Genomic DNA, 25,971 nt, shown 5'->3' on the forward strand with positions numbered 1-25,971 from the left:
GAGAAAAAAATTGTTCAAACGATGAGAAATCAAGGAAAATCATTACGGGAAATAGCAAAGAGCATAGGAAGATCTTTACATTTTGTCCAAAATGCTTTATCTAAAAAACAAAAAAGAGAAACTCGCGGTAGACCAAAGAAAACCAGTCCAGAAACAGATAGGCGGATCGTCGTTATGGTTAAAAAAGACCCTTTCATATCATCGAAAGCTATTTCTGCGGAGCTATGTAACGAAATCAGTCCACAAACAGTTCGTCGTCGTCTTTTACAAGCTAAATTGCCGGGAAGAATTGCCAGAAAAGTGCCACTAATGCGCCAAAAAAATATCAAGACAAGATTAGAATTTGCTAAAGAGCACTTACAATGGTCCGGGTGTGAAGGCGAAAAAAAATGGAGAAATATTTTATGGAGCGACGAAACAAAAATAAATTTGTTTGGAAACGACTGCCAAAGAAATGTACGCCGACCAAAAGGAAAAGAATTCCACGTTAAATTTACAAAAAGGACGGTAAAACATGGCGGGGGAAACATAATGGTTTGGGGTTGCTTTTCATGGAATGGTGTTGGTCCGATATTCCGAATAGAAGATACCATGAATGCTAGTGGGTATAGAGACATATTGGAAAACGTAATGCTTCCATATGCATCGGAAAATATGCCATTAATATGGACATTCCAGCAGGACAACGACCCAAAACATAGTTCAAGATTAGTTAAAAACTGGTTCTTGGAGAATAACGTACCTGTTTTAAGCTGGCCCAGCCAATCCCCTGATTTAAACCCAATAGAAAACTTGTGGAGTGAATTAAAGATAAGGCTTTCGAAGGAAGTTTTCAAAAATAAAGACGATTTATGGGAGAAAACGCAAAAAATATGGTACGAGATTCCATTGGAGAAGTGTCAGAACTTGATATCCAGTATGCCCAGAAGAGTGGAGAAAGTTTTACAAAACAAAGGTGGATATACTGGATACTAGCTTTACTTTAATAATAAACTAATTTTTTTAAGATAAAATTTATTAGCTTTTGTTTAATAAGAATTTTTAAAAATGTATCTATTATTATGAGCACCAAATTTTTCGAAATTTAAGAAATTTAATTTACTTTATAATATTTATTATTAATTATGAAATATTTTGTTTTTGTTTTTTACTCTCCTTTTAACTATAAATAAAAATCGACTGAATTTTTTTTATAATTTTACAATATACCATTATTTTTTTTCGTTTTTAAAAAATAAATTTTGGTGTATCTATTATTTTGAGCAGATGTGTATGTTCTGTATGGACTCAAAAATGGCTGGACCTATTTTGATGATATTTTCACGGTGTCTTCAGAAAAGCCTTTTAGGTAACAGTGTAAAGTCAGATTTTAATTTTCTGTCTGTAATAAACAATTTCCTTACTGAATTTTTGAATTCATTGGAACCAGCCGAAATGCCACTACATGTATTAACATTGAAGGTTGATTCACCGACTTTGTCCGACACTGTATATTAAAATCGAGATCGATATGTAATATAAAACAGATGTTTTCTAAAGGTCAGCAACGCGGACCGGGTTCAGCTAGTGAGATATAAATGACAAAAATTGGATAAAAAATGGTAAAGTTATTAAAAATTCCCCAGATCATTAACGTGTCTCATGCTACTTGAACAAGAAATTTAGGAAAAAAAAAATAACAGGTATTTTGAGAAAACTTAAAATAAAAACTAAATTTTATTCTATATGGTAAATGTAAACTTATTTTCAAAAAATGTATTAACTTTTTACTTTACTTTTACGAAAAAATCAATTTTATTGTTAACTAAATGTTTTTGTAATATTCCGAAAACCCTTAACATATTAGCCCACTGGTAGGTAAACTTACCATTTCATATCTCAAAAACCAATCGTTCCATTTTCTTAAAACTTAAAGTATACCTTAGTTAGACCTAAAAACCACTACGCACAAAGTTTCATTGAAATTGGTTAACGCTTTCGGGTACCGGACAATAATGAGTTAATAACATCGGACTAACCATTTTTGAGTTACCATTATGTGGAGAAACGTCTAACAATATTTATAATTTTATTTAAAAATTTAAAAAAAAATTGATCCATAGAATTGAAAAATTTTACAATTTTTGTACTTGGTAGCCATGATGCATCAAATCTATATAGTGAACAACAAATCTATAAAGTTTACCAAACGCAATAAAGTTTACATTAAATATTTAAAATTTTTTAAAATACAACACATTTTATTCCTTCGTTAAGTTATTTTTATAATTAATAATAACTGAGGACATAGTTCTAAAGATAATTTTAGTATCCCTCACACTTGCAACAAAAAAAAGTGGAAATTATTTATATAATTTTCCAGAGAAAAAAAAATTGGTTTATTTTAGAAATTGGTGTTGGTGCGTGATGTTTTTGATTCCAAATGACCTAAAAAAATTATTTTCATTACATATATAATATTGGCCATCACTAACTGCAGACTGATTTGGCTTAGCAGAGAGTTAGCAAAGAGTTTATTTATAATGAATTTTTGTATGTCAAAAAATCAACTCTGAAAAGTATGATGTATTGCCAACAATTAAAAAAGAATCAACTTTAATGTATTTGTTTACATTCCTATTTAAGTTTTTCCCTCCATTATAAAAAGAACAAAATATGGAATTAATTAATTGTATTTTTTCCCATACAAAACTTTTATTATTATTAATTTTTTTTGCATAAAAGGAAAATCGATATTCTCCTTTTAAACGAGACTTTTTTGAAACCATACCACAAACTTCAACTTAGTGGCTCTAAAAGTGATATTATGCATATGCTATTATCAAAGATCATAATGCGTATTTCTGAGAGCATCTGAATACAAGTTGTGTTTACTAGACGCCCAGTTATTTATATTTACTTCAGCGTATAATTCTGTTTACACTACCAACTTCAAAGCTAATTTGGATAAACTAACTTCTTTTTCTGACGACTTTTTTATATTTGGTGATCTGAATGCTCAAAATACACTTTGGAATTGTATACAAAATAATTCTGCGGGCAAGGAACTCTTCAGCCACTGCCTCCAATCCAGCTACTACATACATTGGTTGACAAAACAATGGAAACTTTTCCAAATATTCCATATGTAGCCCAAAATTTAAAATATTTTTTTAAAATAAATTTTTTTTTTAGTTGTATAGTTTTATTTTTATAAATTAACTGAAAAACAAACAACATAATTAATTATATTCTGAAAAAAGGGAACAAAATTAAAAATATTCACTATTTCGCTACTGACAAAACAATGAAAACTTTTAAACTTCTGCAAGAAAGAAGTGAAAAACGAAAATAATATTTAAAAGAACGATGTAAAAAGCATCCTGTTTACAGTTATTTTATTTTATTTTTAAATTCTGGTAATTTTTCACAATTTATTTTTCTAAGTTTTTCGCATAATTGTTTTTTACAATGTTAACGAAAATGGCTAAAGTTAAGATTTGTGAAGACTTAAAAAATAAAATACTTAACGATTTTAAAACTGGGTTAAAACAAAAAAGTATCTTTTTTTTTCTTTTTTTGGTTTTTAATAAAAATAGCTGATGGCAAAGCAAAACGCAAAAAGCCAGGGTATCCCACACAAAGGAATGAGTCCATACGGAACATATATACACACATCCATTTTTATGAAATATAGGGCATTAGCGGTATAATGTAAAAATTGGATTTTTACACACCCCTCCGCCCACACACCTAATATCTGTACAGTGATAACCGCTGGGCTTTTCTGAAGATTCCCTGAAAATTGCATCAAAATCGGTCCAGCCGTTCTTTATATATATAGATGGCATTAGCGGTAAAATTTGATTTTGCCACGCCTCTCCGCTCACAGACCGAAAATGAAAAATCTGACTTTACAGTTACCCGCTAGGCTATTCTGAAGATTCCCTGAAATTTTCATCAAAATCGGACCAGCCGTTTTTGAGTTCATTCGGAACATACATACAAACATCCATTTTTATATATATAGATAGGGCATTATCGGTATAATGTAAAAAATAGATTTTTACACGCCCCTCCGCCCACAGATCGAATATCAAAAATCTGACTATACTGTGTTACCCGCTGGGCTATTCTGAAGATTACCTGAAAATTTCATCAAAATCGGTAGAGCCGTTTTTTATATATATAGATGGCATTAGCGGTATAATGTAAAAATTTGTTAATGCCACGCCCCTCCGCCCACAGACCGAAAATCAAAAATCTGACCTTACAGTGTTACCCGCTAGACTATTCTGAAGATTCCCTGAAAATTTCATCAAAATCGGTCCAGCCGTTTTTGAGTTCATTCGGTACATACATACCCACATACATACAAACATCCATTTTTATATATATAGATTGCCACCACAATTTTTTTGATCGTACATCAATTCTATAGTTAGCCAACGGATTGTCATGTAGATCCACTCCACACATATCCAGTCCAGTTTGGTGTTTGGTTTTGGATCCACGCTGCCATGATTTGTCTCTCCAGCGATCGCCGTTTGTCATCTTCTCTTGGATTTAGGCCCCTTCATAATTTGATGATGAACCGCCATAGAGTTGTACGTTGTAAATATATCCGTTTGATGCAGTCAGACTCCATGCCTTCAATTCAAAACGAATATGCTTTCCTCTTACAAGAATGCCTACCGAAATATGGAATCATTCCCTCATCAATGACTAAATTGTGAGCAAAGGGTGCTGAGGCTTAATTGGTTAGCGCGTTTGATCATTAAGCATGATATGGTATTTGCGGCCTGGGTTCGATTCCCAGCCGCTGCCAATCAACAACATCAGTTTATAATAATTTTTAGTCTACTAATAACTAATATTTATCACAGCGCCCTCCTTCGGTGGTATAACACCAAAACGCCACCGAAGTAAAATAATTAAATAAAGGTTGTTGGCTTGATTAATGCGGCATCTCACCACCAGAGGCGCCGCAACCTGCACTAATAACTAATAAACTATAACCAAAACAGATGATTTTTATGAACAAGTTGTAAATTTGTTGGTAAACCACCGTAAAACATATTTTTATAGCTAGGTTTCATTATTTCAAGGTTTTGTTCATTGACGGAAATAATTTACAGCCTGACCCACGATGTCGAAAGAAAAATGAGTCGAAAAAATTTGTATGAAAAACACTAAAGTTTTTAAAATTCTTTCGAATAGTTTTCATACAAATTTGTTCGAATCATTTGTCTTTCGACATCCTGGGCCAGGCTGTTAATTTATATGGGTCAGACGGCAAGCTGTTTTTGTGTCGGAAATCAAAAGCCGAATTCCAATATAAAAACACAAAAGCCACTGTAGTGGGCTCTGTTATAGTTTGGGATGAATGTAGAGTGCCAGAGTACTCAATTTGATTTTATTGAAGGCAAAAGGGACAGATTTGTTTTTCTCACAATTTTGAACCATTTTGAAATAAAATGTAAAGCAATGTGCAAAAAAGTTGGTATCGCAAACAACTTTGCCTTTTATCAAGACAATGATCCCAAGCCCACATCAAGTGTTGCTTAGCTAAGGTTGATCCATAATAGATCTAAACATATAGAACCACCTGCACAGATTCCAGACTTTAATGGAATTAAGAATCTTTGGCAGGAATTAGCTAGGAGAGTGCACCATATAAAAAGTAACAAATTAGTTCAGCTAGAAGAATCCTTACTAGAAGCATGGAACTCAAAAGAGCCATAAGTGTGCCAAAACTTGGTAAAATCTATTATAAAGCGATTACAGGCCATTCTAGACAACAAAGAATATGCAACTAAATGTTTTACTTTGTCCCATTATGTGTTGAACTCAAGAAATTGGGTTATTTTGGCTTTTCTGCAAAAATTTACAGTTTTAGTTATGCAAATTTTAATTTTTGTATATACAGGTAGGCCTCCATTTACGCGGTTTGTTGGGACCAAAAAAATAGCGTGTAAATCAAATTCGCGTAAAACGAGGTTCTAATTTAGAACGAAATGATTTTGTGGGGCCAACATTTTTTATTTCGCGTAAAACAATACATAAGTCACATAACAAAAAATAAATTGGGACCTAAAAATCGCGTTAAATAGAAAACACATACATATGTACATTAGAGTGCTCCAAGATTGTATGGACGAAAAAAATTTTCTAGGTACAGGCACATAACAAAAAATAAATTGGGACCTAAAAATCGCGTTAAATAGAAAACACATACATATGTACATTAGAGTGCTCCAAGATTGTATGGACGCAAAAATTTTTCTAGGTACATGCCGTCCCCCCCTCTAGAATGGTTCTATGTATTGTAGAAACTCGTTGTGTAAAATATTAGGATGATAGGATAACGCTAACTGGTGCCGCAACTAAGCTGAAGTTTTGAGGTACATTTACAAGGGGAAAAATGCAATTTTTTCAGATTTTGTAAAAATTTTGGCATTAAATAATTACTTTTGCAATTTAATTTAAAAGAATCGAAATGTACACGTAATTGTCGTTCTAATAAGACATAAAAGACAAAAATTGGTTAAAAAATGTTAAAGTTATTAAAAAATTGCCAGGCCATTAACATGTTTCAGGCCACTAGAACAAGAAATGTAGAAACAAAATTAACATACATATTTTGATAAATATTATAATAAAAGTACATTTTTACTTAAAATATATCCATATTTACTTGTATATGAGTTTTTGTCTTCGTAGGATACCGTTAAACTAGGTATGACCAAATTTAATTTTTTTAACGGCAGTTTCAAAACTCCAATTTCAAATTTTTAAAAATTTTGTTAAACAAATTTCAGAATTTTTTGATCATCACATGGGGATTTATTGACAACATAATAGGGAATATAAATGTGAAAAAAGTGTGACAATACCTCTTATAGCTTTTCCATACCTGCGATTTAAATTTTTTCGAGAAAAACTAATTTTTTGGCCATATTTTGGCGAATGAGCCGAATTTCCTTACTGTTATGATTTTTAAGTAAAAGCTATTTTGAATATTATAGTCCAGGTAATTGAAAATATAGTCTGCAAGTTTTACTAAAATCGGAAAACGTTAACCCTTAAACCGTGAAGGTCAAAAGTAAAATTTTTCAATATTTGGAATTTCTCATGCAAAGATAGCAAAATGTTATATATTTTTGGGCCGATTTTGATGAAACTTAAGAAAAATATAACACATAGTCTAGTATTTACAAAAACTGCAGACAAATTAAAATTAACCCTTAATAGCACTTGGGGTTAAAATTAACCTCAACTTTTATATACTAGACTTTGTGTTATATTTTCTTAAGTTTCATCAAAATCGGACGAAAAATAAATAACATTTCGCTATGTTTCCATGAGAAATTCCAAATATTGAAAAAATTGACCTTTGACCTTCACGATTTAAGGGTTAATGTTTTCCGATTTTAGAAAAACTTTCAGACTACATTTAAAAGTACCTGGACTATAATATTCTGAATAGCTTTTGCTTAAAAATCATAACAATAAAGAAATTCGGCTCATTCGCCAAAAAATTGCCAAATAATTGGTTTTTCTCGAAAATCTCAAAATTTAAATCGCAGGTACGGAAAAACTATAGGAGGTATTTTCATACTTTTTTCATATTTTTATTACCTATTATGTTCTCAATAAATCCCAATGTGATGATCAAAAAATTTTGAAATTTGTTTAACAAAATTTTTAAAAAATTGAAATTGGAGTTTTGAAACTGCCTTTAAAAAAATTAAATTTGTTTGGTCATACCTCCGAATAGGTAACGGTATCCTACGAAGACAAAAACTCATATACAAGTAAATATGGATATATTTTAAGTAAAAATGTACTTTTATTATAATATTTATCAAAATATGTTAATTTTGTTTCTACATTTCTTGTTGAAGTGGCCTGAGACTCGTTAATGGCCTGGCGATTTTTTAATAACTTTAAAATTTTTTAACCAAATTTTGTCATTTATATCTTATTAGAACGACAATTACGTGTACATTTCGATTCTTTTAAATTAAATTGCAAAAGTAATTATTTAATGCCAAAATTTTTACAAAATCTGAAAAAATTGCATTTTTCCCCTTGTAAATGCACCTCAAAACTTCAGCGTCGTTGCGGCACCAGTTAGCGTTATCATATCATCCTAATATTTTTCACAACGAGTTTTTACAATACATAGAACCATTCTAGAGGGGGGGACGGTCAAAATTCGCAATTTTGTTTTTTTGGAGCACTCTAATGTACATACAGTCACCTTAATGAAAGCGGACGTTACTGCACAAAAATTTAAAATCGAGTTTTTGATTGATTGAACAATTGCCAAGAATACTCTCTTATTATACGTTATAATATCCTTTAAAAACAATAAAAATGTAGTTACGTCCGTTTGCATTTAAGGCGACGATATATACTTTAAGGGCCATTATTACAACTTGCCTTTATTTGTACTTTTAAAAACTTACTTAAAACAAAAGTGAAGTAAAAAAACTCAACTAAAAAAATTATTTCTTATCGAAAATTAAGGAAAAAATTTCAATTAAAAAAATAAAATATTCTAATACATAAAGAGATCAAAACATAACAAACAATTCATAAAAATTAACGGAGTTTTCAAAAAAGAAATATGTTGTTCGCTTGCTTTTTTTTTTCGTTTCTTGTTGTTTGTTGTCGCGTTATTAAAAATCGTTTAAAAAAAGTCGCGTATTTCAAAAAATGGTTGCTAATTTGAGTTCGCGTAATATAGAATTCGCGTAAATAAAGTACCGCGTAAATGGAGGCTTACCTGTATTGGAATGTGGAGTGTAATTATAAGCGAAAAAAAACTATTTGTTTTGGTGCATTATTTTGATGTTTAGAGCATTTTCAGTAGACAAAATCTTGTCCGATTATGCGTTAGAACCACTGTATATTGTAAATTCAGTAAAATGTATTGTTTGGGAATAAATTAGTTCCTCCTATGCGCATTTCACTGATTGTTTTTTTTTATTTATATTTATTTATTTATTTAAATTCAAAACCATAGTGTGCTGAACTATTAATCTGAGGGTTGCGGGTTCGATTCCCGCCAGAGACTCTGGGTGTATCTGCTGACAAGCAAAACGCTTCGCAGTTTGTGTTTGTTAAAAAAAAAATGACAAAATAATATATAAACATTTTTAACATAAATTAATTAATTAATTAAAATTAATGTCCATACATTTTTTTAACCATTTTTATTATTTAAGCCTGTTTTTAATATTTTATGATTTAATAATTAAATATCAATTTATTTTCAAGGTGCTTTTTGTGAAGAGGATGAGAAACGCTTTTTGGTGACCGTAATTAAAGATCTATTGGGTTTGTGCGAGCAGAAGAAGGGTAAAGATAATAAAGCCATTATTGCGTCAAATATTATGTACGTTGTGGGACAGTATCCGCGATTTTTAAGAGCTCACTGGAAGTTCCTTAAAACAGTTGTAAATAAACTTTTCGAATTTATGCATGAGACTCATGATGGTGTTCAGGATATGGCATGCGACACTTTTATAAAAATTGCTATCAAGTGCAGGCGATATTTTGTGACAATACAACCAAATGAGGCTTGTACATTTATTGATGAGATCTTAAGTACAATGAGTAGCATAATTTGTGATTTACAACCGCAACAGGTATGTACCTAAAATCTATATTCATTTCAGTAGCTGGCGATACCAGAAAAACAACAAAATAAATGCAAATGTACCCCTTTGAAAATTATAATTTTATTTATTACGATAATATTCACCCTTATCGTAGTTGGCGTAAACGTCATACGCCTACGACAGTTTCGTACTAGATTAAATAAACGGTTTTCATTTTATCTTTAATCTAGTACGAAACAGTCGTAGGCGTAAGACGTTTACGCCAACCACGATAAGGGTGATTAATTATATATACATTTGTCTCAGAAGGTGAAGATGTTAGGGACATATGCTCCTTTTCTGTTTTATAGTATATTTTAAATTATATTATATATTGAATATATGTACAAGGAAGTTTTAGAATTTTAAATGAAAGAGAAAAATTAGCCAAATCTATCATGGACGAGCTCAAAGCCAACCAGATTATGTAGACTTCGAGTAGAGTAATTTAGTGGTAGATTAAATACAATTTTAAGCAGTTTATTTTGTACTACTTGATCCTTGCTTATATGGCATTTCGCAGAATAGTATTAGATGATTTTAATTGAGTTTTGTATGATAACTAACGAAAAAATTATGAAAAACTGATTTTCCAGGATCCCACTCAAAGAAAACCAAAATAACCATTTTTTTTATTGACTATGTTGTAAATTATTTTAAAGCTGGCTAAAAGTAGGCTTTAGTTTATAATAAGAGTATTCATTTCAAAAAAAATGGAAAAATTACACTCTGATTTTTTTACACTTTTAGACAAAAAACACAAAGAAAATATGAATACCCTTAATAATTTAATAGTTTATCACCCAAAACACTTAATTCTCTTAGTTTTTTCTTACTAACTTATATTGACCTACCTAAACGGTGTTTAGAATCATTCATAGGAAGTTCATATGTTCTACAAAGTTGTTTATTGAAATCTTAGGTACATTTTTGTAGTTGATTGTTTCCTTGAATTTTGAACGGTTTGCTGCCTATGGACCTGAACAGGGGAAAAAAGGTAAACAGAATCGAAAGTTTTTTGCGATTTTGAACTTGAAGATGAATATAATTATAATTATAACTTTTATGTTTTCATATGATTTCGAATTTACATTAAAATTATATATATATTTCGGGAATTCTCGAGTATCCGGGAACGTACCAAAAAATTACACGATTCTCGGGAATCAAAAAAGGTCGTGAAATTAAAAACCCAAGTCAAGTACGATATACCCTTATTTCGCTCGATATTTTGCACAACAATGTTTCGAAAGAACTTATAATTTTTTTAAAATATTGTATCCTCTGAATGGAACATAAAGACCAAATTATTTTTCAGATACTCTTATTTTTGCAAAATCTATTCCACTCTATAGGCGTACAAATGTCACGTACGGTGACATGGAATTGCCATATTTTAAAAATATTTCATTGTTTTATTGAAAAGCGTACTCGAATTCTTGTTCTTTATTTTTATATTTTTTAAGGATTCATAAAATATTACATTTTTCACAACAATCGTTAGGTAGATGGACCATTTTAAAAGATGCACTCAATTATGGTTTTCCAAGAAATAACCTCTTGTTCCAAGATACGGAAAAATCGTGCTCAATTCATTTGCGTCCCTCTATACATGCATATGTATACATTCTGGATCCTTAAAGATAGTACCCAGTATGCAACATTTCGAGTCAGTTCTTTTTATCGAACTTATTTCGAATTAAAATCGAAAATATGAATTTATTATGATGCTCTATCCAATCTACATTTTTTAGAATATGGTATTTTAATATTTTATACAAATGGCGAATAATGTTCGAGTTTTTTTTAATGTCAAATTTTATTTTTTCACAAATTGACAAATTCATATACATAAGTACATTATTCTTTTGTCAATTTGTGAGAAAATAAAATTTTATTTCTTATCCTATCAATAACATATTCATAAAAATATAGTTTAACACGAAAAATGGATCGAAGACGTCTTAAAAGAAAAGCGCAGCCAATTATTGATGTTGTTTTTGACAATTCGAATCTTCAAAATCAGCAAACATCAGAAATATGTGCAGAGTTTATTGCATTTGAAAATGAAAACACATCTAACCCAACATTATTGGATAATAATAAAGGTATTGAATATGCATTATTTCAAGAAGAAATTGCTCGATAGTATAAAGTATACGAAATTGTTCATATATTTAATCGAAATCGAATCATTTTAGAACATTTTTAATACCGAAAAAGGTATAGTATATCGATAAAAATTAGAATCAGAATAATAAACGATTTTCGACTCTTTATCGCTCTGCACTCTACCTAGGAAAACACGCACATTCTCGATATTATATCGAAGTCGATATCGATAAAATTTTACGAAAAAATGATTCATTTTCGATATAACTTCGAATCATTTTGCATACTGGGTAAAGTTTACGAAATCCGTTTATCTGTATGTTTCAATAAACTTGCCAAATGCCTCAGATATTTAATTGAAAAAGATCTTGTAATATATCAGTAAAATCGGTTCATAAATAACTAAGAGCTAGTTTCTGGGATAAAGATAATATACATTCTTCTTTTAAACCTAATTTAAACTAAAAATTGTGTTTCTCACTTATTGTTTATTAACTATATAAAATCGGTTTAACTGAGCACCATTGGTGAATTAAACCTTAGTATAAAATACCAAGCCACAAACAGATGAAAAATAAAATAAACAATAAAGCACAGCTGCTCTTTGTTTTGATTTGCTTTATTAATATATGTACAAGGAAGTTTTAGAATTTTAAATGAAAGAGAAAAATTAGCCAAATCTATCATGGACGAGCTCAAAGCCAGCCAGATTATGTAGACGTCGAGTAGAGTAATTTAGTGATAGATTATATACCATTTTAAGCAGTTTATTTTGTGCTACTTGGTCCTTGCTTATATGGCATTTCGCAGAATAGTATTAGATGATTCATAGCTGTTAAATAATGTTTACTAATCATAATAATTAGTAATTAGATTACTTTTTTCGAAAGGTGAAGTAATGATTAAATTACGATTATATTCAGATTTGCACGATTACTAATTGATTACGATTACAAATAATCAAGATTACTTGCAATTACGAGAAAATAATCAAAAATAATCAAAAGTAATCAAAAAATAATCCGACTATTTTCAAAGATTACTTTTGATTATTTTAGATTATTTTCAAAAAATTTTGCATATGGAAATGAGTTATATCATAAAATTTTAATATATATTCGCGATTAATGAATTTTTCTGATATGATTCTTATATATAATTATGAACCCATAGTCACAAAATCAAGCAGTATGATTTCTGTCTACTTGAAACTAATTTCTGTGGATTTTTTTTTATCGATATTAATGTTTATATGCTTTAATATATTTCTGGATTGTGGGACTTATATGACCTATTGTGATTCGATTGTCATAAAATATTTTAACGTGATGTCTATTTATTTTAATCGAATTTCATCTTTACAATAAAACATGAGTATTCTAGATATTATCGCAAGTGGATCGTGATATCTAAGTATTTGAGGGCTCATTTAGTACAATTTCATTTAAACAACCAAGAATGAACCATATATGAGAGTTATGAAATTATGGACCGATATTTAAAAAGCATGTAGTATTATTCTTGAATACAAATCATACATCGGTGTAAAATTTTGGTTCAGTATATATTTTCTTTAGATATTTGCGTAGGTTAATGTGGTTCTTATATGGGCCGATCATCAAAAATTTGGCACAGCGATTTTATATACATATGTATATTGGCATTTTTTGTTTCTAATTTCAACTTGATAACTATATTTTTAAGAAATTTATGCATGTTTAGGTAATTTTCAGCAATGAACTCTATATGGGGGCTATGGTCAAATAATTTATACAAAATTCCTTTGTGCCACGCTGTATCGAACGCCTTTTGAATATCTAGTGACACAGCCACAGTACATTTCTGTTGTCTTAAATTATTAGTCACATTACTATGAAATTTCAATAGTGCATGCGCTGTTGAATGTGTCCGCTTGAAGCCAAATTGTAAACATGATATTGGATCAAGAATTATTTTTTTTGCCATGTACTAAAATACATAGTATATGTATGTTAGTGTCCCTTAGAATTACATTTTTTGAAATGTTGAAACCGTACACCCTGAAGACTTTCGTAATGACCAAATATACCACCAAAAAATAGTTTAGCTTGTTCTAAGAAGGGCAACCCGTGCCGACTTTCGATTTAGTTTTGTGGTGCATTTACAAGGGTGAAAAATGCATTTTTTGTAAGTTTTTTAAAAAATTTAGCTATTAAGTAATTACTTTTGCAATTTTATTTAAACGAATCGAAATGTGTACGTAATTGTCGTTCTAATGAGATATAAAAGACAAAAATTGGTTAAAAAATTTTAAAGTTATTAAAAAATCGCCAGGCCATTAACGTGTCTAAGGCCAATAGAACAAGAAATGTAGGAACAAAATTAACATATTTTGAGAAATATTAAAACAAAAGTTTATTCTTACTTAAAATATATCCATATTTACTTGTATATGAGTTTTTATCTTCATAGGATACAGTTAACCTATTCACAGGTATAACCAAAAAATTTATGATTTTTAAGTAAAACCAATTCAGAATATGATAGTCCTGGTCAATTTAAATATAGTCTGAATGTTTTACTAAAATCGGAAAATGCTAAGACTTAAATCTTGAGGGTCGAAGGTAAAATTTTTCAATATTTGGAATTTTTCATGGAGAGATAGCAAACTATTATATATTTTTGGGTCGAATTTGATGAAACTTAATAAAAATATAACATGAAGTCTAGTATTTACAATAACAGTACAAAAATGGAAATTAACCCTTAATAGCACTTGGGGACCAAATGACTCTGAACTTTTAAAATCACAGTCATTTTGACCCCAAGTGCTCTTAAGGGTTAATTTCCATTTTTGTGTTGTTATTATAAATTCTAGACTTCATGTTATATTTTTCTTAAGTTTCATCAAAATCGGCCCAAAAACATATAACATTTCGATATCTTTCCATTAGAAATTCCAAATATTGAAAAATTTTGACCTTCACGATTTAACCCTCCGGCGGATGAGAAGGGGACCTTTTTCAATTTCCAACTGAAATTACTCCTTGATGATCCATGGGAAGTATTCCCCGCCCCCATATTCCAAGGAAATTTTATCTAGAATCGTTTAAAAAAAATCAAAGCGATCCGACCAATAGTTTAGTTTCTATTGAGATTTAAATGTGTTTTTCATTTTCAAACTGAAATTACTCCTTGATGGTCCATGGGAAGTATACCCGCCCCCCACATGTACTCCAAGGAAATTTTATCTATAATCGTTTTAAAAAATCAAAGCGATCCGTGTTTATTACGGTAACGTATTTAGTACGGGAACGTGTGAAAAGGTACTTGTACTGAAATTTCGTTTTTTAGGTTTTTTTCATATAAAATTCATAAAAAATTAATAATGTTATATATAAAAGAAATTTTTTTTCTAATATAATCATATATGGCCCATTTGGGCTCGATTAAATAAAAATAAATAAATGAAAATGAAATGAAAATGAAACATTCATTATACATGTATAATTAGTAAATAATAATAAATCAAAACAAAAAAAAATTTTAAAAAATGCGTTTTCATATAAAATTCCCTAAAGGTCCCTGTGGACCTTGTACTTCGTATAAGGGCAATTTCTCCTCAACCGTCGGAGGGTTAAGGCTTAACGTTTTCCGATTTTAGGAAAACTTTCAGACTATGTTTAAAATTACCTGGACTATAATATTCTGAACAGATTTTACTTATAATTAATAACTGTAAGGAAATTGGGCTCATTCGCAAAATATGGCCAAAAAATTAGTTTTTTTTTCGAAAATCGAAAAATTTATATCGCAGGTACGGAAAAACTATAGGAGGTATTGACATATTTTTTCACATTTTTATTCCCTATTATGTTGTCAATAAATCCCGCTGTGATGATCAAAAAATTCTGAAATTTGTTTAACAAAATTTTTAAAAATTTTAAATTGGAGTTTTGAAACTGTCGTTAAAAAAATATTTTTTTTTGTTATACCTGCGAATAGGTTTTTAAGTAAGAATAAACTTTTGTTTTAATATTTCTCAAAATATGTTAATTTTTATTGCTGTAGTGGCCTGAGACACATTAATGGCAGATTTTTTAATAACTTTAACAATTTTTAATCAATTTTTGTATTTTATATCTCATTAGAACGACAATTACGTACACATTTCGATTCTTTTAAATTATTAATAACAAAATTTAAATAAAAAACTGAAAAAAATTAATTTGTTTCCCTTGTAAATGCACTTCAAAACTAAATCGAAAGTCGGCACGGGTATTTTAGGTCATTACGAAAGTTTTCAGCGGGTACCGTTTCAACATTTCAAAAAATTTAATTCTAAGGGACACTCTATAATGTATGTAAATAAAACACAAAAAATGTTTCTACCTATGCAAGTCTGTTATATACTCTGAAACTATCCACCCGATTAGCTTCAAACCGGTTTCATTGGAATGGAAATTTTGTGATGATTGTTTTAGCCACCTAAAATACTACATTAGGTACATTCGGTCTGTTTCGTAAAGCCGATTTTCGAATTCTCCCATACAAAATTTTTTCCCAATTTTGAATATTTAAAATGTGTATGTACAGTGTTCGACATATGTCTACATACGACCACAATTTTTGCCACTTTATTAGAGAAAACCCGGTAAATAAAAAAATAATAATGCAGTTTTGTTTGAAATCTATTTTTATTGCTATGCACCAAAAAAAATGTTGTTGCAATATAAACTTGCAAAATTATTCATAAAAACAGTCATCGATTATCACTCGTTGTTTACAGACGTGTTTATTTGACTGCGTTTATATTGAATCTACTTGTATCGGATAACGGTTGTTTAATTTTGCTTTGATATTATTTTTCGTTTTTTTAAAAAAAAGGAAATCAATTTAGAACTTTAAATAGTTAACTTTAAATTTGATAAGTGAATTAAGAAAAAAAAAACAAAGGAGAGAAAAATATAGAAAAATGGCCCCAGGGCCACCTGACAAATTATCCAATAGGTTCGCCATATTAGGTGATTATATGGATCAACAAAACAATAAGAATTTCCCCCATCTTCCACCAATAAAAACCAATATAATAAGTGATCCAAAATACTTGATTGTTACATCAAAGGATAACCAATTACAAAAATTAAGTCCGTTCATCATTCAAAAAGGTCTACACTCGATTTTAACGTTAATTGATTCCATCAGTCAATTAAGGGATGATTGTAGTTATTGCTGATAAATTCTTAAAAGCTAAGTCATTGTTAAATGCTTGCGAAATAACAATTAAACTACATGAAACCTTAAACTTCGTAAAGGGCGTTGTGTATGCACCATGTCTTAATGAAGTCTCAGAGGAAGAAATAGTAAATGAGTTAAAGAATTAAGGCGTTGTTTCAGTATATAAATACAGCTTCAGCAAAGAAGATGGACCAAACAGTATAATGGAAACATGGTTCTCACTTTCAACCTATACAATTTACCAAAAGTCATCGATGTTGCCTGGTATAAAGTAAAAGTAAAGACATATTTCCCTAACCCCATGCGCTGCCGCAATTGCCAGCTTCTGGGACATACTAAAAATAGATGTACTAACCCAGCTTCATGTGAAAGCCGTAATTTACCACCACACCAACCATCAGAATGTACCCGTTTGCAATGTGCAAATTGCAGTAATGATCATCCAGCTTCCGACAAAAACTGTCCACGTTTTATACAACAAAAAGAGATTATAAAAAAATTAAAACAATTGATAAATGCTCTTTCGGTTCAGCAAAACGAAAATACGAAATTAATGCAAACTCACAACAGAAATAAAATCAATCGTACTCCGAAATAACAAAAAATAATGATAATTCAAAAAATAAACAAATACCAAAAATATCAGCAACATCACCAAAAGCACTAAGAATTGAAAAAATCCCTCGTCGAGAATCTTCCTCTTCATCCAACGAAATAGACCTTGAGGCTACAACAACATCAACATCAAAATTAAAAAATAAACAACAAAATGCTTTAACATCACCTAAGAGAAATAAAAAATCAACAACTAAACAGAACAAGAAAATGAATACAGCAACAACAACAACAAAAGAAAATTTAAACATCAATAATCAACCTTCAGACAACCTTATTTCTCCTCTTGGGAAATTAACCCAGGAACTTTTGACAAATCATCAATATTTTATACCATCATCCAATATGGATGTTAATCTTGATAGCTAATTGAGATTATGCATCATGGAATCGTGCTCTTTATATCTATCAATTGTAAATTAACTTTTACAATTCAGTTACGAATTTAACTATGGCTAATTTTAAGATATTGCTATGGAACATGAATGGTTTTATTAACAATATCAGTGAGCTGCAACTACTAATTAAAGAGCACAATCCATCATTAATATCCATTCAAGAAACACATTGTAAAGATAATTTCAATCCAATTACACCAAAAGGCTATTTAGCCTACTTCTACAATTCTCCACTCAATACCACTTCAAGACATTCATATTAATTCCACACTACAAACACTTATTATAGAAATTCAACTCAATATTAAATTTACAGTAATCTCATTATATATACCACCATGCCAATCTTTCTCCAGACAGGAACTTCTAACTATATTCAATTCTACATCTGCTCCAAAATTCGTTATAGGGGATTTCAATTCCTGGGACGTAGCTTGGGGCTCTCAGAGCAATAACCACAGGGGTTATACCTTGGAAAATTTTATAATGTCCTCAGATTTGTGCATTCTAAATGATGGTAGAACAACACATTTCTCCACGCATGGTACTTTAACAAATGTGGATCTATCCTTATGTTCTCCAACTTTACATGAAATGTACAATAGTGACCACTTTCCTATTGTTATTACGATTTCTTTAAGGAATAATACAAGAAGATCTAACCTCAATCGTAAATTCCTACTCAACTTAGCTAATTGGACAAAGTACACTATTGCCGTTGATGACGAACTTCTAAAGAAACCACCATCTACAAACATAAATAGAGAAGCATCATCAATTACAAAGGCCATTTGAACAGCTGCAAACGTTTCAATACCCCAGTCATCCACTAATAGGAGAACTAACGTACACTGGTGGAATAAAGATTTATCTAATCTTCGTAAAAATAAAATAAATGCTTGGGAAATTTTCAAAAAACACTATCAACAGAACGAAAATCTCAACATACTACCCAGTGATAGAACTAATGCAAGTGCTCTTAATATAGAGAGTGAAATTTAAATTACTGAACTAATGTATTGTTTTGCCAAGGTAAAAGGTTCTACACCAGGTTTTGACAGGGTGTCATACAAAATGATTAAGGAAATGAGTCTTGATGCGAAAAGGAGACTTTTAGTCATTTATAATAATATCATGAATACGGGCATAATACCTACTGATTGGAAAACAGCTACGGTGATCCCTATTCCAAAAGCCAGTAAAAACTCAATTGAAGTAAGAGCATATCGTCCGATTTCTTTACTGTCGTGTCCTAGCAAAATACTGGAGAAAATAGTGGCAACCCGTTTATATTGGTTTACAGAAACAAATTCTCTAATATCCCGAAACCAGGTAGCTTTTAAAGCCGGTAGAGGGTGTACTGATGCGCTTTTGCATATTGATTTCTACATATCTAAGGCTCTTTCATCTCGTAATCATGTATCAATCCTTTCAATTGACTTCGAGAAGGCTTTTGATAGAATTGGCTCCCATGTAATTCTGAAAATCTTGAACAAATGGAAAATTGGACCGAAAATATTTAACTATGTTAAATCTTATTTAAGAATTCGCAAATTTCGCGTTAGAATAAATGGTGTCTACTCTTCAACACACCCACTACATAACGGAATTCCGCAAGGTTCCCCATTGTCCGTAATCCTTTTTATTATTGCATTCAGTGAAATCAGCATTATAGTTAGTAAATGTAAATATGTGGATCATTGCATTTATGCCGACGATTTATACATATTTTCCAAAAAGAACAACAACCTTGAATGTAACAATATATTACAAAATGTTTTAGTCAAATTGAATGAATGGTCCTTGAAATCCGGTGCGAGAATATCAACAAACAAGACCAAGAAATTTCATGTATGTAATAAGAAGTTATGTGATATAAGTTCATATAGTATAAACATTAATAATAATATTGTCAACAATGTGAATCAAATGAAAATATTGGGTGTTGTTTTTACTAGAAATTACTTGTGGAACCAGCACTACTTATCTCTAAAGAAATATCTAATCCCGAGAGTTAATATAATCTTATTTTTATCAAGTAAAAAAAAGCTTTATTCATATTGACACGTTAATTTACATCACCAGAGCTCTGGTTCTTAGTAAGATCGATTATGGACTATTCTTAACTGGCAATACAACTAAATCAACAATAAAAATTATTAAGGGATTGTACCATTAAGCCATCAGATCAAGTATTTATGCTTTCAGAACTACGCCAATAAAAAATATCTTTGCTGAATCCGGCTTACCATCGCTTGAGGAACGGATACACGAAGCTAAATCTACATTAATACCAAAGTTAACTTTTCTGAATAATTCTGTTATTGATGAAGATGTTCAGAATCAGTTGAATGCCAAAAGAACATGCCGCAAGACATCAGCTTTAGGCGAATCACTTCAAATTGCAACGTATCTTAATATAAACCAGACGAACAAACCTGCAAAATGCATTGTTGTTGTTGTTGTAGCAGCAGTGTTTGCTGTGTTGACAGCCCTTGGCCGAGTGAACTCGGGTCATTCCGGTGCGTAGAACCGGCTGTCGTGGGAATGTGCAAAATGCATTTATCCACCTTGGTTTTTTAACAATGAGATTTGCGATATTTCGCTATCAAAATTTGGCAAAGGGAACACATCCAATGATGCATATAGACAATAATACCTGGAAAAGGAAATTGATTTACTTGATAAAGGTTGGTCATTTTTATTCACTGATGGATCAAAAATGTCCAATGGCATTACAGCTTACGCAATAATCGAAGCTAATGGAGAAATTCTATCTCTAAAGGTTCTACCAGATTTTACATCTATTTTTGCAGCTGAAGCATCTGCTATAGTAAACGCTATAAATATTGCTCTCGGTAAACACCTAAAAGTCGTTATTTGTACAGATAGTTTATCTGTTGTTCAGTCTATTTGCAATCCACTCTCACGAAGATGGGATACTATTAATCTGATACGTGATACTTTGATAAGCAACCCCGATACTTTAAAAATTCTATGGGTCCCAGGACACACAAATATTAGAGGTAATGATCTTGCCGACGAAGCTGCCAAATTCGCTTGCAGAGCCCCTATCATATTGGAAAATAATCCGGAGAAAATTGATATTCAAAATTTGATAAAAAATTATATCCATCAAAAGACAATTTCGCTTTGGTCCATGTACGAGCACCACCACTACAAGGAATTGAATTTAAATTGCATCAAACTAAAATATCCTACTAACGTTAACAGACATCAGGTCCAGACGTTTTCCAGATTACGTTTAGGACATACATTTGCAACACATAGTTACATCATTAAAAGGGAAACTACTCCCCTTTGCTCCAAATGTGGACTATATCTGTCGGTTAAACACATTTTGCTTGAATGTGAAGCATACCAGAATGCCAGGACAGCCATCTTTGGATTGAATAACCGATGAGACTGCTTGAAGTTACCACACAGGAAAATATACAACGAATCTATAAATTTATAACACAAATTGGAATTAATATTTAATTACTTACTTTTTTTTGTTTTTTATTTTAAAACTCTTATCTATATGAATGAATTGTATTACTCTTTTTAAATATCTATAACTTAATTTTTAATTTACCAAGAGCCGATAGCCAATGTAGCTAGTGCTCATTCTTTAATATTAGATTTATAATTTATTATAAATTTAAAATAATAATAATAATAATATTCATAAAAAACAATAAAAAAAAAACATTGACAAAAGTCTACATACGACCACAGCGTGAACTTTATTAAGTCTACAGTTCAAACAATATTCAGTAACTTTGAAAACACTGGTAGAGTTAAAAACAAGCAGCGAAGTGGTCGCCCAAAGAAACTACATCGTAGAGATGTAATCTTCATTTTAAAAGAAGTCAACAAAAACTCAAAAGTAAATACCACTAAATTGGCCAAAGAACTCGCAACAAGATCAGAAGTTATTGTTCATCCACTAACAATTCAAAGAACCTTAAATAATAATGGTAATTATAGCAGAACTCCTCGTAAATTAGCGAACGGATCGCAAACTTCGTTTGGAATTCGCCTAAAAGCACTTTGAAAAGGACATGGAATTCTGGAAGCGAGTTTTGTTCACTGATGAGTTGAAGTATAACATATTTGGAAGTGATGGGAGAGATAAAGTATGGCTCAAAACAAATACAGCAATGGATCCGAAAAACTTACTCGCTACAGTTAAGCATGGTGTTGGCAGTGTGATGGTTTAGGGTACTGTCGCTGCTTCTGGAGTGGGAAAGTTAGTGTTTATTTAGGATAATATGGATCGTTATCAGTACAAATCCATTTTGGAACAAAATTTGAGAGCATCCGTTGATATTTTAACTCTTGGTTAAAGTTGGATTTTTCAGCAAGATACCGATCCGAAACATTGGTCTCAAATTGTCAAAGATTGGCTACTCTACCATGCCCCATGACAATTGTACAGCACCTCGAAGCCCGGGCATCGGTTAAGAGTGCCTGGAATAATTCGTTCCTGGTAGCAGTTGAGAATACTGCTCCAACCAGCTCTTAACTGTGCAAGTGTGGAACGAGTTTGCCTGGGTAGCTGCCTCTCACTGTCCGAAATCGCGGGAGGGTGTTCATTTAAGACTTTGTTGCACCTGTAGCCATTAATGGCTTCTGTGACCGCCATTTGGTGCAATGCCTTCTGTGCGTTTATTATCGACAATCGGTCGACGTCTGATGGGATGACGTCCTGGATGTCTCTAATATAATGCCGAAAGTCTGGCCGGATGTATCGAGGAGGGGGATCTTCCATCAAAATTTGATGGTTGGGATGGGATGGCTGATGACATGCCACCAGATATTGTATTGCCAGCAACACATTATGTTGCCTGACAGGCAGCATCTTGGTTTCCTCATGTAAATGATCCACATTTGTCATCTTGACACATCCGGTTGCGATTCGGAGTGCATTGTTTTGAGTGGTCTGCAACACTCGCCATTGTGTGTCACTAAGAAAGGGTGTCCATATAGGGGCTGCATAGTTAAGGAGTGAGCGGCCAATTGCCTTATAAGTCGCCGTTATAGTCTCCTTATCCATGCCCCATGAGGTGCCTGCGAGTGCTTTTAGGACTTTGTTTCTTAACTTCACTTTCTGGTTAATGTATGTGGCGTGCGAAGAGAAGTGAAGGAGGCTATCGAAGATTACCCCTACAATTTTTGGGTTCTGGACCGTAGGGATACGTCTGTCTCCGACCGAGATGTTAAGTTCCATCCTTACTTCCTTAGTCCATGAAGTGAAGAGTGACACTGTTGATTTCGACGTTGATAACTTCAACTTACGTTCCTGGAAGTAGTCTACGATGGTGGGTATTGGGTATTGAGATATTTTGGCACTTGTGTCGTCAATATTTACGCCAGATGAGAATACAGTACAGTCATCTGCGTACGACACCATCGAGACATCCTGGGATGGTTCAGGAAGTGAGGCAAGATAAAGATTGAAGAGTATGGGTGACAGTACTCCTCCTTGTGGCACGCCCATTTTTATCTTGCGGTAGTTGGACTTCCGGCCTCTGAACTCAACAAACGCTTGACTGCCACAGAGATAATTGGCAGTCCAGCGTTTGACATCGTTGGGCAGAGTAGAGTTCAAGATGTCATTTATCAGCATGGAATGGTCAACCGTATCAAAAGCCTTGGATAAGTCTAGGGCTGCAACAATTGTGCGTTGACATGGTCGTTGCTGATTGAGGCCGTTGGCAATTTGAGTTGTTATCAAGTTTAACGCTGTCGTGGTGTTATGAGATTCCCTGAAGCCATGTTGGTGGGTGGCAAGCGAGAAATGCTCTTTCAGGGATGGTAATAGTAGCGATGCTAAAACCTTTGCTACTGTTGATAATAAAGAAATCGGGCGGTATGATTCTCCAATTGTTGCGGGTTTATCAGGCTTTAGAATGGGAATAATTCGCGCAACTTTCCAAATATCAGGAATCACCAACTGTCGAATCGAGAGTTCGAGAAGCTGTGTGAGATATTTAACTGCTACTTTACCAAGATTCTTTAACATAAGCATTGAGATGCCATAAGGACCAAGAGCTTTCGAGGGTTTAGATTTGGAGATAATGTTTTCAACTTCAACGGGAGTGAAGGAATATGGCATAGTATCTCGTTTGTGATTCTTAGTTCTCCGGATTATGGCTCTTTTGTCCCGGTTCTGAGAGATGGGGCGTTCGACAAACTGTCGACAGAACTGAATTGCACATTTCCTGGCATCTGAGTATTGCATGTCGTTAAAGGTGACAGCGGCGATGTTTTTATTATTTGTCGATCCAGATAGACTTTTAATTGTAGATCAGAGCTTTTTGGAACTAGATGTACATTGGTCGAGATGGGCTAACCATTTGTTGCGACGATGTTCATTTACGAGATTATTAATCTCTGCCGTCAACTGTACGATTTGTTCATCAGCTGGATTGCTAGCATGTAAGTGGTCGCGTTGTTCTGCTAAACGTGCTGCTTGAGATGGAAAATTGGGTCTTACATTAGGTATTCTTCCTGCGGGGATAAAACGCTTTGCCGCCTTAAGAATAGTTTCTCTCAAAACTTTCTCACCCTTTCTGGCACATGTAGGGGGCGGCAGATGACGTAGGGAATCGTCAATAAAGTTTGTAAAGCCATGCCAGTTGGCTTTGTTGTAGTTTACAAACGTGCGTTTATCGGGCTCCACAAAGTCGCTAGGCTTCTCTACAGTGACCAAGATGGGAATGTGGTCTGAGTTCAAAGCAGTCTGGGTTTGCCAGGTGGTATAGGTAGCGACGAGCAGACAATGGAAATGTCTGCGGAGCTTGTGCATCTTGCAGTAACTCTTGTAGAGAAGTCCTCAATTATTGCAGCGAAGTCTGAATCATCTATCTGATCGGCAATGCTAATTCCGCGGGGATCGTTCGGTAATTGGGAATACCAGCTCTCATGGTGAGCATTGAAATCGCCAAGTATTATTTTGTTATCACCTTGCAGTAGATGGGGTATGCTTGGGTGATAACTGGCGCCGATGCTGTTAACTGGCGGGATATATACATTGACTATTTCAAGATTGAAATGCTCATTACTTCTAAGAATGGGTCGGATGTGAGAGAGATGGGAGGGACTGTCAACCTATAGTTGACATTTCGCTCAAGAATAAAAGCGAGTCCTCCACCATGATCTCTATCTCTATCCCTCCGAATGATGTTATAATTCCCAGAAGTTGAGAGGGAACAATCACTGGTGAGCTTCGTCTCCTGTATTGCAGCTATTAGGATGTTATTATCGTGCATGAGTTTTGTGATTTCCGAGATCTTGTTCCTAAGTCCATTACAGTATAACTGCATGACTTGGAATGACTGATGGGAATCAGTATTATGCCATAGCTGTCGGGAGGGTTGCCTTGGTGATGGAGGTTGAAAGGCATTCGACAACTGGGGTGTAAGTGTTGTCGGGTTTGGTAGTTGTTGTAGTTGAGACGAATGCGGTGGCGTTTGCGTTTGCACAGTACTGCAGGGAGGTGTTGTTTGAGCAGTTGAAACTGGAGTGGGGAATGTTGCAATGGGATTATTAATGCAACAGTCAGCTAGGAAGCTTGAACTCCAGTTTCTGTGTGAACGCAGATTGGTGCATCGTCTCAAGTGGCACCAATTTCCACAACCATTGCACTGTACTGATGTTATATTTCTCCGTATTACATCCTGACAAACAGAGCATGTCCATTGGAGTGGGCGTGGACTGTTGTGTACTATAGGTGGAGAGTGTACACGATTTTGTGGTGTTATATTAGGAGGGGTTGTGCTTCTATTTGTTGGTTGTGTACTACAACAACTTGCTATGAAGCTGGGAGACCAGTTGCGGTGACTAGTGAGACCTGAGCAATTTTTCAGGTGGCACCAGTTGTTGCAGACAGAGCATCGGACTGAGATGGTGTTCCGTGCGATGCGAGTATGACACACTGAGCAAATCCAGATAACTGGACCTTTTTGCTC

General features: G+C 32.7%; 1 protein-coding gene across 1 annotated transcript in view; it reads left to right on the forward strand.

Annotated features, from left to right (window-relative positions):
- The first annotated feature begins 5,702 nt into the window (after positions 1 to 5,702).
- Positions 5,703 to 25,971, forward strand: part of LOC135950677 (exportin-1) — an 81,325-nt gene continuing 61,056 nt past the window's right edge. The window contains exons 1-2 of the mRNA XM_065500206.1: positions 5,703 to 5,739; positions 9,268 to 9,638. Of these exons, the coding sequence (XP_065356278.1) occupies positions 5,703 to 5,739; positions 9,268 to 9,638 (408 nt within the window). The remainder of the gene's footprint in view (positions 5,740 to 9,267; positions 9,639 to 25,971) is intronic.

The sequence above is a fragment of the Calliphora vicina genome, chromosome 2 (assembly GCF_958450345.1).
Source record: "Calliphora vicina chromosome 2, idCalVici1.1, whole genome shotgun sequence".
Taxonomy (NCBI): domain Eukaryota; kingdom Metazoa; phylum Arthropoda; class Insecta; order Diptera; family Calliphoridae; genus Calliphora; species Calliphora vicina.